The sequence below is a fragment of the Silurus aristotelis genome, assembly GCF_946808225.1.
Source record: "Silurus aristotelis genome assembly, chromosome: 6".
Taxonomy (NCBI): Eukaryota; Metazoa; Chordata; class Actinopteri; order Siluriformes; family Siluridae; genus Silurus; species Silurus aristotelis.
In genome coordinates, this window is record NC_139579.1 from 18,830,097 (window position 1) to 18,846,906 (window position 16,810).

The window sequence follows — 16,810 nt, forward strand, 5'->3', positions numbered from 1 at the left end:
TAATTAAGCATGTCTGTTTTCACCTGAGTAACACTCATATTTAACATTGTATAACATTTTTTATTGATGGCGATCGGAGAAAACTGCATTACAGCAATAGAATAGATATGAATTTGACAGCAAGTGTCCTAAACAAAGTCTACAGTTCTTTACGCTGATGCTACATTTTTTTAAGAATAAAGTGCTTTGACATTGCTGCTAACATTTTCATTGATAAAGAATAAACCATGACCTTAATAACTTAATATTAAATGCTATAGCTTTAAACATATTCACATTTACAAATGAAATGAGCACTAAGCATACAACTAAGGACACAACTCAGTAAGGTAACCAAATATATAGTAGTAAAATATAAATGATAAATAAACAAATTCATTCATTCATTAAAATGTAAAAAAACTTCATGGGGGAAAATAAAGGTGGTTAATTTATTCTGTTGATACTGCACTCTCAGGGTCCATCAGCAGGTCCACAGTCCTCATTTATGTGCACTCTTGTGTACTGTTCCAATTTTTTTTATTTTCAATTATGTACCAAATGATTATAAATTTTTTTTTAAATACAGTAGTTAATAAATATATATTGTTAAATAAATAAATAAATAAATAAATAAATAAATAAATAAATAAATAAATAAATAAAGGTTCGGAAATAGTTCTTCAGTTCCTGAACACATAATGACTGTAAATTAAATCTTCCACAAAGACCTGATCCAGTTAGCATGTAAACAGATGACTGGAATGCATCCATTCCATAATTTTATCTAGGATTATACAGTAGCAAGACATGGGTGGGGTACAAAATGACTTGCAAGTTTGAAACAGTAGAACCGTGGAACCACTAACAATGGATCACTGCAATCTTGCATTAAAGTGTCTATTAGCATTAACATTTCCTGTTAATACTCATTTTAAAAAGGCACAGATGCAGGTGGAATGTTTTGTCAAGCATATTTGTGGTCTGTTAACACTGCTAATCGATGAATGAGGTGCACATACTGCATTAATGCTTACTTTCGTGTAATCACATCCTGTACTTTATTGGAATGTTTTGTTATTAGTATACTTGAAATTTGTAATAATGCCATATTGTCATTAAATGCAATTTTGTGTAGTCTTGTCTGTTTAAAATGATGGTTATGCTGATGATGGTAACTTATAAGGTCAGGTAAAAATCACTTATTAATTGTAGTTTTATAAATGGATAATTCCTATTTAAAACTATGGTCTTCATCTATTCAATAAAAATATTTTTTTTAAATAACACTGATAAACAGCAATAAATATATTCATTTAAAGTGAGGACCGATCACTTAATTACCTAATCTCTAAAACAATGGCACTGTTTCTCCACCTTGCAAATCATCTAGAACAGCAGATGCTGTAATAAGTCTTCATATCTATGCACTTAATAAAGACAGTCAGTCATGCTTGCGATCATGGTAACTATGCCAGTTTCCGTGAGAGGTCTCCACAGTCTGGACAGGCAGAAAGAAGCCCAAAAACCAGCGGGAACCAAATACATCACTCAAATTGGATCGCCATGTTCTTCGGCTTTCCACTAGCTGCCCTTTCTGTAGCTGGCACCAGGTTTGTCCACGGGCCACAAGCAAGATTTGTTGGCAGCAGAACCCGGCACTCACCAAACCAATGCCTAACCATACATACAGCATGATGACCAGGAAGAACTGAAGGCCTGAAATGGAACCTACGAGAGAAAAAAGAAGGAGGACATTAAGAATGCTTTCAATGGCCTGGATATAGATCTCTCCACATCGTGAAAAGATTAAAACAACTTACCAAGGAAGAAATAGCCTGTTGAGAGGGGCAAAAGTGTGAGGAAAGTCAAAGGGTTTTCGAAGGAGATGGCATACTCTACTGTGAGATAGGCCACCCCAAGCACCAGAGAGTATAGACAGGTACAGGATGTGTAGATACTAAACATTATAAAGTAGCGCATGTTCCTGTTCCCTATGCAGTTTCCTGTGAAGAAACAATGGTGGTCCCGTTTCAGAATGACTTTCTTACACAATTTGCAGAAATGCCGACCATTAAGGAGGTAGTGAGCGTCCACTCTGTCTGGACAGTCTGGTGAACAGACGGGGATAATGTTCTCGTTGGCACTCTCCGCTGGGAACCATATAGTCATTGAATAATTCCCAAGTGCATTAAGCATAAAAAACATCAAAACAGCAATATGGAGCAGCATGACAGGACTCGGTGGAACATTTTGAGTTTGAAAAATAGTGGGCATGAAAAGGAAGAAATGGAGAACAAAGGTGACGGCTGTGGCAGTATAGAAGTAGGCTGGTGCAATAGCATTGAGCATTCGCAGTTTCAGCATCCTGGCGATTATGCCTGCGGTTAGATGAGATAACAGAGTACTGGTTACACAAAAGTTAAATAACTTTCCTCACAGCAGTTAAATATTTTTTAAGATTCTTGCTTACGGTTTATTAAGAGGTATAGTGCCATTTGTCTGATTACTCATAATTTCATAAATGCAAAAAAAAAATGTTTATCCATGTTCATATATATGTATGTATTACTTTACATACTGTTTTACAATGTGGGATTTTTTTTTTCTCATATACTATGAAATTTATATTTATTTGCAGTAGCTATCTGCTACCACATTATATACTTTCTATCATACTGTTGCACTCGTAGATATAAAAAGGTACCGCAGTGTAGTTTTAATTGCACTGATTGGAACCAGGGGGTGGAAGTGGCATGTTTACAATTAGAGGTACATTATATGCACCAAATACGTACATACACACACACACACACACACACACACACACACACACACACACACACACACACACACACACACACACATGTATATAAACTTAGGTCAAAAATACATACATGCTTCATTGTGTTATTTCAGCAGACAAACAAAACAGTTTGTCACTTTGTTAATGGGTAGCACTTTTTTGTTGGGATAAATACGTTTCTTATAATAATAATAATAATAATAATAATAATAATAATAATAATAATAATAATAATTTCACACAAGCATAACAGCCAAAATGTTTTCTATTTTATTAGAGCAATTTTAAGGTCCATTTGAGTTATTTTTCTTTATCTGTGACCGAAATTGTGGTCCAGAGGGTGCAGTATATGAAAATCGTTCTGTCGCAAAGCCCCCTAGCAATCGAATACATCCATATTATTAGCTTCAACAAAACACACACACACACACACACACACACACACACAGTAAGACGCTATCTACAATACGTATTATATAAGATTTTATAATGAGACCCATTTCTGACACATACAGGCTTTACCGTGTCTGATGATTATATCCTTTAAGCTGGTTTTTCAGTCCTCATGTCTCACGCGCGCATTAAACAAGGACTCATTAAAAAAAAGAGAGAGGGGGGAATTACCGGTTGCCAGACGTTATGCGTCCATCTGCCACGCTATAATATATTTCCGTTGTGAGCAGATATTGTAGCACCTCCTGTTGGTGTGGCAACATGATGGGGAGAAAAACACGAGGCGGATGGGGGCAGGCTAGGACAATTAACCCCATCTTGCCGTCTGAAGTTTTATAGCCCCAAGACATGGTTCTAAGCCCGTTAGATAATCATCGGTCTATATAAATATTAATATATAGTTAATATGTGTGATGGTGTACACCTTCATAAACGCATCATGTAGGATACACGTGATATACTGTAGGTTCAACACGTCTAAAACAGATAGGACTAAAATTTTGAAGGGCTTTCCAATTGCCTTATCTTACTACAAACGTTAAATCCAATTATATTTTTTTCCTCAAAGCTTATAAACTGCGTCAAATGTTAGATTATTAAAGGAAAATGGTCTGAAAAATGAGTGGCAACCAGCGCACTAAAACAACAACAACAAAAAAATCACGCCGGTCCCTCAGGTTGTAAATGTGGTGTAACTTTGCAGACGCTCCCTAAGCAGACGGGCGCTCCCCTTGTTCCTTGGTGCTGATGCAGCCAGCCAGAAGCGTCTAACCGGACACCGCCTGCGCTATAGACACACTGAAAAGGTGAGCCATGCTATTGTTTGACATTTTTTTTTACGATAATTAATTATAAATGTTTGATAAACTGCTTGGTAATACATGTATAATCAGGAGAACTGTGTTTTTTTATGCGATTTAACTCGAAAAAAGAGGAAGCGTGTTGATTTATTTTTATTTATTTATTTATTTATTAGAATGAAGTTGAATGGTTTGGGGAAAGTGGGCGTATTGATTTATGACTTGTATTTATAAAGCAGCTGCAGCACTTCTACCTAATGCATGGCGAGCAATAAGGCGCAGATTATAGATTATGCCTGTGTTCCACCTATATATATATATATATATATATATATATATATATATATATATATATATATATATATATAGCGATGCATTGGATTTTGCGTAGGCGCACTGCATATTAGTTCACGGGATATTTTACGCATATCTATATAAACAAACATTTTATATATATATATATATATATATATATATATATATATATATATATATATACACATACATACATACACACATATATATATATATATATATATATATATATATATATATATATATATATATATATATATATATATATACACACACATACACACACGTGCTTATTTTAATCTCATCGCAGAGCTTTCTAGATCCGGCTTGAGCCCGTGCTGCGGTGTGGCTGCACTGTGCAAGAAGACTGAGCTCTTTGAGGTGTACAGAATACGTGAGTAAAAAGTTGAATGTCCTCTGAGAAATTGTGGTTTGTCAGTTGACACTTCACCAGAGAAATGGCTCTGGTGTGTTATGATTCACTTTCTACATCCATCTTCCTTTATGTGTTTGCTTGTGTTGAGGATTATATACAGTGAGGAAAATAAGTATTTGAACACCCTACTATTTTGCAAGTTCTCCCACTTAAAAATCATGGAGGGGTCTGAAATTGTCATCGTAGGTGCATATCCACTGTGAGAGACATAATCTAAAAAAAAAATTCAGAAATCACAATGTATGATTTTTTAACTATTTATTTGTATGATACAGCTGCAAATAAGTATTTGAACACCTGAGAAAGTCAATGTTAATATTTGGTACAGTAGCCTTTTGTTTGCAATTACAAAGGCCAAAGTTTACTGTAGTTTTTCACCAGGTTTACAAACACTGCAGGAGGGATTTTGGCCCACTCCTCCACACAGATCTTCTCTAGATCAGTCAGGTTTCTGGCCTGTCACTGAGAAACACGGACTTTGAGCTCCCTCCAAAGATTCTTTATTGGGTTTAGGTCTGGAGACTGGCTAGGCCACGCCAGAACCTTGATATGCATCTTACAGAGCCACTCCTTGGTTATCCTGGCTGTGTGCTTTGGGTCATTGTCATGTTGGAAGACCCAGCCTCGACCCATCTTCAATGCTCTAACTGAGGGAAGGAGGTTGTTCCCCAAAATCTCGCAATACATGGCCCCTGTCATCCTTTCAATGATACAGTGCAGTCGCCCTGTCCCATGTGCAGAAAAACACCCCCAAAGCATAATGCTACCACTGTAGGGATGGTGTTCTTGGAATGTTACTCATCATTTTTCTTCCTTCAAACATGTTTAGTGGAATTATGACCCAAAAGTTCTATTTTGGTCTCATCTGACCACATGACTTTCTCCCATGACTCCTCTGGATCATCCAAATGGTCATTGGCAAACTTAAGACATGCCTGTACATGTGCTGGTTTAAGCAGGGGAACCTTCCGTGCCATGCATGATTTCAAACCATGACGTCTTAGTGTATTACCAACAGTAACTTTGGAAACGGTGGTCCCAGCTCTTTTCAGGCCGTTGACCAGCTCCTCCCGTGTAGTTCTGGGCTGATTTCTCACCTTCCTTAGGATCATTGAGACCCCACGAGGTGAGATCTTGCATGGAGCCCTAGTCTGAGGGAGATTGACAGTCATGTTTAGCTTCTTCCATTTTCTAATGATTGCTTCAACAGTGGACATTTTTTCACTAAGCTGCTTGGCAATTTCCCCGTAGCCCTTTCCAGCCTTGTGGAGGTGTACAATTTTGTCTCTAGTGTCTTTGGACAGCTCTTTGGTCTTGGCCATGTTAGTCGTTGGATTCTTACTGATTGTACTTTATGCAGCTAACAACCTCAAACAGGTGCATCTAATTTAGGATAATAAATGTAGTGGCGGTGGACATTTTAAAGGCAGACTAACAGGTCTTTGAGGGTCAGAATTCTAGCTGATAGACAGGTGTTCAAATACTTATTTGCAGCTGTATCATACAAATAAATAGTTTAAAAATCATATATTGTGATTTCTGGATTTTTTTTTTTAGATTATGTCTCTCGCAGTGGACATGCACCTACGATGACAATTTTAGACCCCTCCATGATTTCTAAGTGGGAGAACTTGCAAAATAGCAGGGTGTTCAAATACTTATTTTCCTCACTGTACAAATTTCACCTGCACCTGCAGCCTACAAATGCATTTTCTGGAACAGATTTAATAATCTCTCATCAAATATTTCTTTGGTCCTTGTCATACCATATTTCTGTCAGGGGACGATGTTGCTCAGTGATTAAGACTCTGGGTTATTGATAAGATGTCAGGGTGGTTCAAACTCCAGTATCACCAAGCTGCCACTCTTGGGCCCTTGAGCATGGCCCTTAACCTGTTCTGCTCCAGGGGTGCTGTTTAATGGCTGACCCTGTGCCCTGACTTCCAGCTTCCTAACATCACTGAGATATGTGAAGATAGAATTTAACATTGCTGTAATGTACATGTGACTAGTAAAAAGCCTCTCTCTTTTTTTCAAAAGGTGAAAAAGATATTATTTGGCATATTGTCCTGATATGTGGTCACTTACTAACCAAGTACATGCTTACTCTGCTGCTGCTGCAATAAAGTATTTTAGTAATGACAAAGTCTTTTTCTTAACGTATCTTTAGTCAAATGCCAGACTTGCTTCTTTTAGTTCAGACATCATTGAAAATGGTGAATGACATTTACAGCCTTTTATCACAGACAAAGCTCATCCACTTGTCAAAGACAAACTACATTTGCTATCAGTTGAGCGTATACGTTTAAGCATAAGGGCAAAGTTCTCGAACCTAGAGAAAATCAGTCATGCTATATGTAGATCTTGGAAGTATAATGTCTTTCTTTGACATTTGCTGCTGTGTCAGATCAAGGTGTCTGTAAAAAGCTTGAATACTGGTTAAAATGTCAGTGGTCTTAAACCAAAATGTTCATAGAGGTTCATAATTAGAGTGTCATGAATAAAGCATCAGAACACACACCTGCTAAGCACAGTGTTTAGCTTCTCAGCTAAGTATAATTCTTTTTCTCATTAAATGATTGGAGAAATGCAAGTGTGATTGTACGTGATGAAATCTTGCTCTTAAGAATGCTTCAGGGATTCAGGGATGCTTCCTGATTTATGGAGTTTGATAAAAAAAAAAACAAGCGTGTTAGTAAGGTACTGATTTAGTGTGGGGAGGCCTGGGGTGTGGTCAGCTTTCTAGTTCATCCTAGAGGTGTTCAGTAGGGTTGAATTCAGAACTCTATAGCAGACCACTTAAGATCTTCCATTTCAACCCATGTAAACCATAGAGCTGGCTTTGTGCACAGGTGCATTGCCATTGTCATAAACAGGTTTGGGTCTCCTAGTTCAAGTGAAGGGAAAATGTTATGCTTTTGAATCCAAAGACATCCTAACTTTGTGGTAACAGTTCGGGGAAGAATCACATAAAGGCTTGGAAAAGTCAGGTGACCCAAAATATGTATCCATATAAATGCCATATTGTAGATTCACTTTATTATTTACCATATTTTCCGGACTATAAGCCGCTACTTTTTTCCGACGCTTTAAACCCCGCGGCTTACACAACGAAGCGACTTATTAATGGATTTTTCCTGGGTTTTTCCCAGATCACAAACTCCAATCCAAAAAACTAAGCGACATAACATTAGACCAATGAAATTTCCGAACAGAAACGAAAAGACGCACTTCACCTGTGTTCTGAGCTGCCCCCACGTGAGGCCAATCATAAATTACAGGGATGCACCGAAGATTTTCGGCCGAAATACCTAAATCACCGAAACAACACGGCAGAAACACAATTGTAATGACGCAATAAAAAAGCGCAGCAGCACACGGTTATCTGAATAAGAGCAACATGTCTGCGGTGTGCGGATAGCGATTTGCTAAACATGCAATGCTGAAATTTCAAGAGGGGATGTATCTGCAAAGAGTTTCTCCAAGTCGGGTTTAATTTATTACCTGAAATCCAAACATCCCAATTGCCATTCTAAATGTGAGAAGAACGCGGCGCAGAAAAGTAAAGTCAATCCGAGCATGCGCACTCCGTCTGTAGAGGACGTTTTTGAGAAGGCAGGAAAGTTTTCCAGTGATGGTGCCAAGGCAAAAGGCATAACACAAAAAATTATGGATTTCATTGCCTTTTGAATTGAATTTTCATTTCGGTGCATCCCTAAAATATTATCGTTGGTGTGGCCCTCTGACACAATTCAGGTTTTTCATGTGGCCCCTTGTAAAAATTAATTGCCCACCCCTGGTTTAGATACAAGCCATTGTAACGCGTTGAGTCTGGGTCAAGGGATAGCTCACTAACTCCAGTTGCAACAGAAATCATATAAGCACAGACAGGTTTCCAAGAAACGTGCTTTTTTATTTTTCTTGGCAACAGCGTTACGGGTTAGTCAAAGAAACTTAGAAATGAACATCAGAAAATAATAAGGACATATTCCTCGGTCTTGCACACATGCAGTAATACCGGTAAAATGCGGCGGCAGGCTACTCCCAAAATGCCGCTCTGCTCTTAAAGGAGCCACAACATATTTCACCCGTTACACCGTGTAACAGACACTGTCTTTCATTAAAGCCTGTGTAAAGTTCATTAGAACGGCTTATAGACAGGTGCGGCTTATTTATGTTCAAAATAATAATCTTTGTAAAAGACAAGACAAAAGACAGTGGGTGCGGCTTATATTTAGGTGCGCTTAATAGTCCAGAAGTTACGGTAGTCTGTATATTTTATTTGATACAGATACTAGTAAGCATATTACATACAAAACATATAGCACATGATAAACAATGTTGTAATTAGTACAATAGGATTACATTGTGTATTTACTCCCCCCCCCCCGCCAACATTACAGAATCTATTTTGTTCTCACAATTACTTTATTGTTCGAAAGAGATAAAAAAGACACTTGATTAATCATTTCACGTGGATGTGTGAGACTGTTCCTGTTACTGGTGGTGCAGTGTGGGGAATAGTCAATTGGGGGCTTTTGTGGCTTGTATTATCGTCGTTAACAATTTATCAAAATGCATATATGAGCGGTATGATTATAAAATTGTCAGAATCTTCCGGGCACACGGTGCGGACTTTCGGTTTCCGCAGCACGCACTTCAGGTTTGGCGGCCATCTTGCCCTTTTTTCCGTGCCTCCCAATATTTAAGAACACCCAAGACTTTAACTCAGCACCAGATTATCTCACCATCTGAGAATATTCTTGCTACCCTGCCTGCTCTGGTTCCTGCTCCTGCTCCTGCCCCTGCTCCTGACCCCTGTTCTGCTCTGCTCTGGTTTTGAACTCTGGACTGGTTTTTGGTTTGTGATTCTGCTCTGTCCTTCATTGTTCGGTTTTCTGGCTCTTTGATATTTTTTACTGTTTTTTTTTTTATTATTATTTAGTTCTGTCTTCCCTGCATTGCCCTGCTGCCTGTGTTTAGACCCTGGACTGTTTTTTGGACTGTGTTTTTGCCTTGCCCCATTGCTCAGTTTGTTTTTTATTAAAGCCTGTTTTCTCCTTAACCCTGTCACATCCTGCATTTGGGTCCTCACTCACTAAGTCACCCGTGAGATCACTGACAGAATAATCTGGCCTCTTTGCATCATGTCCCTGATTACTGACAGAATAATCTGGCCATGCATCGTGTCCCGTGAGTTTCTTACAGAATAATCCTGGCCAAAAGATGGTCAGAAACTTTTGAATGCATTAAATCGTTGGGCTTGCTCCGTCGCTGACTGGCAATTCAGGCACCCAACTGAGATGGTTGATATTCTGAAGTTCAGCCCCCAGCAGAGAGTATTTCCGGGTGCGTCAGGAACAATCTCTGGCAAACCAGATGGTTTTAAAAAACCTCTAGAGATGGCTGTCTCTCCGGTCCCTGAGCTCTGCTATGGGGGCTGCCCAACCTCAGCCTTCCCGCCTGACTAGAGACCCTGCCAACCCTACCTCTTCCAACCTGCTGAGATCACCGATATGCCCGTCTGCCCTGCCAAGCATGCCCCCAAGCCTGTCCCGACCTCCGCCGAGGGCTCCGCTCCAGAATCTCGGCGAGGGTGCCTTTCCGCGCCCAATCCTTGCTGACTACGTTGCTCTTCCCCTGTCGCTCCGCCTCAGACCTCCACAAAGGGCGTTGCTCCGCCTCAGACACTGCCCCTATGCATCGTATCCCTGATCACTGACAAAAATAGAGATTGTAGATATACTTACAAAGCATTTTATTAGTGACTTTATACTTATACTATTTTTTTCTATCAAAATAGCCCCACTTCTTAATGATAGCAATTCTACATGATGTTTGAAACATTTCTTTGAGAATTTGATCAATGTTTAGATGATTGCATTTTGTATTTCCTGAAGATTTTTCAAGTGCATTCTGATGTTATAAATCTACCATTCTATGACATGCCAAAGGTATTCGATTGTATTCAGATTCTGTGAAAGGTAGGGTAGCTAAAGAAAAGTAAGGTTGTCTTTTTCACAAAACTATTTTGAGACAGCTTTTGCTGGAGGTAGCCATTAGAAGATGTTAAATTACAAAAAAAAAAAAAGTCTGCAGGATTCAAGCAATTTATTGCTATAAACGGGTCTAAAGTGTGCCAAGAAATATCCTCCACACCGTAACACCACCTCCACCATGCTAGCCTGTTGACACAATGCAGGTTGAGTCCATGGATTCATGCAGTTGGTGCCAAATTGTGACCCTGCCATCTGTGTGCCTCATTAAGAATTAAGATTCATCAAACCAGGTAATGTTTTTTTTAATAGTCATGACCACTGCATCATTCTTATTCTGTTCTTGACTGACAATTGTGGAACCTGATGAAGTTTTTGGCTATTTCATAATGAGTTGCCTTTCTATGTAAAATTGTAAATAAGTGTGGGTCATTTTGTTCCTTATATAGTGTCCAGTGAGTTATGTAAGTTATAAGTTCTAAGAAAAAGTATTTGTTTTCCATACAGCAATAACTATGGCTTACTTCTATTTTGTCATGTGTTAGCAGGGCAATACATTTAGGAATTAGGAGATCACTGCAAACCTTTTACATGTTTTGTAGATTTTTGGGACTTAAAAAAGCACATGCACATAGAAACATGAGAGCACCCAGCAAGCAGTTAAAGGCAAAATGTTGGGTTTTTGGGCAACACTGCACAACAGATGTATGAATATTTAATTATGCTTTTGGCTGAGATTGCAAAGTGATACATCCCTCTATGTAAACCCACAACTACTCATGATTTGTCAGCCATAGAAGGTGTGTGAGGGTGGAAAGGCACAACAGAAAGTTCAGGTCCCACCGCACAGCAATACTAGAATACTAGAATACATTTAGAAATGTATAAACAACTGGTAACTGTACATTTGTACTTCTCGACAAAAAAAATTCACACACAGTTTCAAAAGCTCTGGCACTAACAGACTGACCTCAGTTTTTAGTCCCACAAGTTTATTATGGGGAAAGCACATGGGCATGTGGGTGACAGATTGGTAGCATTTGGCAATATCATCTTGTGTTGCAATCTCAAGTGTTTACAGGGAGTGAAGGAAATGCCACATTGTGGATCTGTCTGTATATTCACTTTATTATTTGAGGTCAAATAAGTAAAGAAACATACTGAAGAAATAAACTGCACAATAAAGAGTGTGAGTGTTGAGGTGTTGATGTTGCTTATTGTCATATGTAGTTAACTCATTTAGAAAACACGATTTTTGCAGTTACATGAAAACAATAACCAACAATAAAAAGAACTAACAAAGTTTTGTATTCTTCCAGCAAGTAAAAGGTTTATGAATATATACATTCTTATTTCAGTCTTATATAGTTGCATTTAATTCAGGTTGTGGAATATCAACAAAGGGTTAATATCAATTCCTTTTACTGACAAAATTAAATATAAATGTATATTTATATCCGCATCTCTATCCATTCATTTTCTCTCTCAATATTTTTAAAGCAAAAAACAGCCCATATTGTTACTAAAAAATGTCCTCTGTCTTGAAGACTTCCAATTGAAAACGTATTGACAAATTACAAGATTCACAAGATTACTTAAATAAATCTGCATAAAAATCCTCTAACAGAAACCTTAGCCTGATTAAAAATAATCTGTTTTTTTTACACATTAAAAAAAATTGGTTATTAATAGACTTAGTTTATATGGAGTCTCCATGTGTAAATGTACGTCCATTTTTAGAACAGTAATAATAAATTATTGGAACAAATACATTGATATAAACTGATTTAAACTAAAGATTTGATAGAGACTGCAATGCATCTGGGACTGGCCTTAGGCCAAATGTGAAAGTAAAAATCTGTACTGCAAAGCATTTTATTTGTATTTTAATGCTTAATTAACTTAGGAAAGTTCAAATGTTTACCGATTCTGTCTGACTCTATTTGCAGATTCGATTCTATCTCCTTTGGCAGCACACTCAGTTTGATCACTGTTGACAGACAGTCTTTACAGTTCGTTGCATCCAGTCTAGCTTGATCAGGCTCGTCTAAGTCTATTAGCATCCCAGACATTCAAGGCTTTTTAGTTTTAGCGACAGCAGTGACTGTGTGAAGGAAAGGTTTCTTTTGCTGTGAGCTGCAACAATGAATGCTTATGCAGAATAATGGTATAATTTCTGAATAATATAATAATCCACTTTATTAATATCACATATGGATTTCATCTCAAATAGCTTTTCGCATCACATGCCACCAAACTTCCACTTGGATTTACCAGTGGGTTCTGAGAGTACTCTATTTTCAGTTAGCCCAGAAACCTGATGTACTAATGGGGAAAATGTCAGAAATCTAGGAGAGGGCACTCACTTTTAGTTTAACCCAGTTTTTATGTATTAGTAACACATTTCTTGTTATTCTTATAGCAAGATGGATGATTTCTTATTTCATGTTCACAGATCACCAGGGCTCCACAAGAGTAGATAGATGTTTAAGCAAATTACATTTTACTATAATTTGGCAAAAAATTTATGTATCAGGTAGTCGCAAGAGGCTGCTTGTGTTGTGAATCTGCAATTTTTGCAACTAAACTATGTGATTTACGTTACTAAAATGTAGTTAATCACAATAAAACAGCAATCAAGAAGGAAAAGGAAATGAACACCGATTAGTTGGATTTTAGTATATTTGTCCCCTTTCCTGCTTCCAGTTGTTTATGTAATTTAAGTGGAATTTTTAATTTATAATTAGCAAGCTAGCTACTATCTAGGCTAACACACAGTTAGCTAACTGTAAACTACAAGCTGTAGAAAAACTCATTATTATTATTAGCTATGACAGCAGTAGTCTTTAAAGTTGTCTTTTAAGACAATCATTGCCCAGGTTTTTCCTTTACCAAACTGTGTCTATTCAGATAATCACAGCCAGTGAAAAATTATGTACATTTTGTCATGCCAAGAACCCTAATAATGTGTTAACCATTTTTAAGGTTCTAAAAGAATATATATTATTAGATATAGGTGCGTTATTAGCATTAAAACCAACAAAAGGTGAATTTTCACTATAATTTGGACATTGTCAATTCTCCCCTACCATTCAGCTCTACCTTTATAGTGATCACATGCTTCCTCTAAACCAGCTTATGCTGCAACAGGGTAGCCCAGAGGTAAGATCTATCAACCTACTTACACATGGTTTAGAGCCACAAAATTGACATAATTTCAAGGCTGTTGCTTAAATATATTCCTTTCTAAACATGTCATCATCTTAAACATAAAACCCTTTTTTTTATTTTGGGAAATTGCCTACAATATAAAACAAACATAACTTACATTTAGTCACAAAATTATAAAGAAACAAGAGTACAGCTTCAGCAATGATCCATAAATAACACTGTGACCTATTCAAATTGACTTCTCAGACTTTAACCGAGGACAAAAGACTACACAGACCTCTAAGGAAGGGAACAACAGTTTTAATCCATACCTCTTTGGTTATTCGTGTATTCTTTACTTTTTTTTTTTAACTACTTCATAATTATCTTATTGCTCAAGCATGCAATAGGTATTTAGCTATAAATATGTGGCTAATGCAGTTGAACAGATATTTAATGCAATATTTACTTGTTATTAAGTATTAATTTGAATATTTTTAATTTCTCTTTTCATGCAATTACTTCAAATATTCAAATATTGTTTAGGGAAAGCCTGATAGATTCAGGATTTGATCATTTGAGCGCAGTGGCATTGTTACACAAGTGAACAGCTGTGGAAAGATCTCTGCTTGGGGCTTGACCTCAGCTGCTGTTTGGACTGCATTGTTCTTTAATCTATTTGAAATTCTATTTGTTTTTTTCTCATTTCTCTTCTGAGACCCAGGTGCAAACAGCACTAAGCCTGTTCCGTTGTTTATCACAGTCCTGGAGCATTACACTGTGATTATAGTTTATGGTGTTTATAGTTCACTGATTTGTAGTTCTATATCCAAGTCAAAATAGAGACTAAATTATAATATCCTGTGACAGTTGTATGTGATGTTCAGTACAATGTTGTTTTGGTGTAATTTGAATGAATGTTTTCCATCCTTTTGTAATATTTCTGAATAAAATACATAAACTTTGAATGAACATATGCAATAAGATCTTTTCAGTGACGTGTAGGTCTGTGGGTAAAACTGCTGCAGAAAGAGTGCACCGGAGAAACAAATGAACATGTGAAGGACAGTAGGGAAATTATCCTGCCTTTTTGTTAGCTAAATTTGTCTAAGACTGTTTTGTAGTGCATTAACATCTTTCCTTTTTGATTGGAATTAATCTGATTCTGTTGTTTGATGACAATGAAAAAACATCAGCGATTTTATTAGATTGAAAACATGAAACTATAAATATGTCCAATAAAACTTTGTAAATGTCCTGTACATGTGTATAGGTGATATTAGTAAGGACTACCAAGCAGTTTGGCAATATGCTATATATATATATATATATATATATATATATAAGTATACAATAGCACTACTGAGTCTGATGCTAGGTTTTGGATTAATTGTCAAAACAAGTATATCTGACAATAGTTATGGCAACACAGCAGTTTTATTTTATTGTTTAAACCATATTAGATAAAGCATATTAGATAAAAACGCACATATTATGTTATATATTCTGGTTCCCATAGTAATGCATGTTGGGCAGAAAACATAATAAATTGATCAACATGTTATTTAACCCCCCCAAAAAAAGGCTAGGTGTTTTGTCTATTAAACTTACTAAATTTAACTAACAAAAACTGAAACTGTTTAATGTAGTAAAAGAATAGAATAGAATTTGTGCCAGGCTGTATCTCGCTATGCTCTCTCTCTCTCTCTCTCTCTCTCTCTCTCTCTCTCTCTCTCTCTCTCTCTCTCTCTCTCTCTCTCTCTCTCTCTCTATATATATATATATATATATATATATATATATATATATATATATATAATTTAGTATAATCTAATAAGAACCTGTTAGTTAAGAAATCTATGCAGATAATTAAACCATATTAGGTTTGTTTATTTGTGGGTTTGTGCATGTGTGTGTGTTAGGGTGGGGGTGTACTTACAGAATGGCTGACTCATAGTTGTCTGAAGCAGATTTGTGTATGCTGTCTAGTGTGTGTTTTGTACCAGTGCACAAATCTGTCTTTAAACTTCAATATCATGTTTATGGTCAAAACCATGACCATGACTGCATCTTAATTTTAATAATATGTTCTTATTTTACTCAATTGTTAATGTCCCATAGTAATATGTACTATACTATAAGAACAAGTGAATTAAAGGGGAATAAAAAAAGTAATTTAGCCACTAGAACAGTTTCAGTACTCCTTGATATATATTCTGTGCTGGGGGAATAAACAACATTCTTCCAGAAGATATTACTTCATTTGGCGTTGGTGACAGTGAGCGCTGTATTTTATCAGTCCAAAATCTCCTATCTCTGTTTAACTGCATTGGGATCTGGTGTCTCAATAGGCTTTAATTTACATAATTGTCATATCATCAACCATCCAGTGAGCCCTAATGCCCTGTAGATGGGGGTATTTTCATCCAGAAAGAGAGTGTTCCTATCAAGACCAAACTGTCTAGTCAGAGAACAAAGGTAATAAGCCAGAATAGCTTTGTGTTGATTTGCAGTGATGGTTCCCTCTAAGAGGACCCAAAACATGGCAGAAAAATACCTCATACAGCATAACAAAACAAATATCTTTTTCTTCACTTTTGTGCACTGTCTATAATTATCTCATGCAGCCTAATTTTATCTCATGATTGAGCTGATGAATGTGTTTACAAACGCTGCTTGTTTCGTGTTATCACAAATGTCCTATAAGAGCCATCTGACTGACATTTCAAACAACAATACTAATGACAGCATCATTGCAGTGACTAAGAACCTTGTGTGGTTATCATGTGAATGTGCATGTGATCCCAACACACCACACACACATACTTCCTCCCTCTCTCTCTCTCTCTCTCTCTCTCTCTCTCTCTCTCTCTCT

General features: G+C 36.9%; 2 protein-coding genes across 5 annotated transcripts in view; one reads left to right on the forward strand and one right to left on the reverse strand.

Moving 5' to 3' along the window:
• Positions 1-39: 39 nt before the first annotated feature.
• On the reverse strand, positions 40-3,468 carry zdhhc22 (zDHHC palmitoyltransferase 22). Of its 3 annotated transcripts, none has more exons than XM_083545388.1 (3): positions 3,410-3,468; positions 1,803-2,360; positions 40-1,710 (listed from the first exon to the last, which is right to left on the reverse strand). In XM_083545388.1, the coding sequence occupies exons 2-3, from the start codon at positions 2,344-2,346 to the stop codon at positions 1,424-1,426; spliced, it is 831 nt and encodes a 276-aa protein (XP_083401514.1). In that variant the 5' UTR covers positions 2,347-2,360; positions 3,410-3,468; the 3' UTR covers positions 40-1,423. The 3 variants fall into 3 exon arrangements, with proteins under 3 accessions (XP_083401514.1, XP_083401513.1, XP_083401512.1); XM_083545387.1 differs by having other exon boundaries at positions 3,308-3,455; XM_083545386.1 differs by having other exon boundaries at positions 3,299-3,451.
• A 499-nt stretch (positions 3,469-3,967) lies between these two features.
• Positions 3,968-16,810, forward strand: part of tmem63c (transmembrane protein 63C) — a 32,077-nt gene continuing 19,234 nt past the window's right edge. The window contains exons 1-2 of one of the 2 annotated variants that reach the window (XM_083543455.1): positions 3,968-4,044; positions 4,664-4,747. The gene's annotated coding sequence lies outside the window, so the exon portion shown is untranslated. The remainder of the gene's footprint in view (positions 4,045-4,663; positions 4,748-16,810) is intronic. The other variant, XM_083543456.1, reaches the window with a different exon arrangement.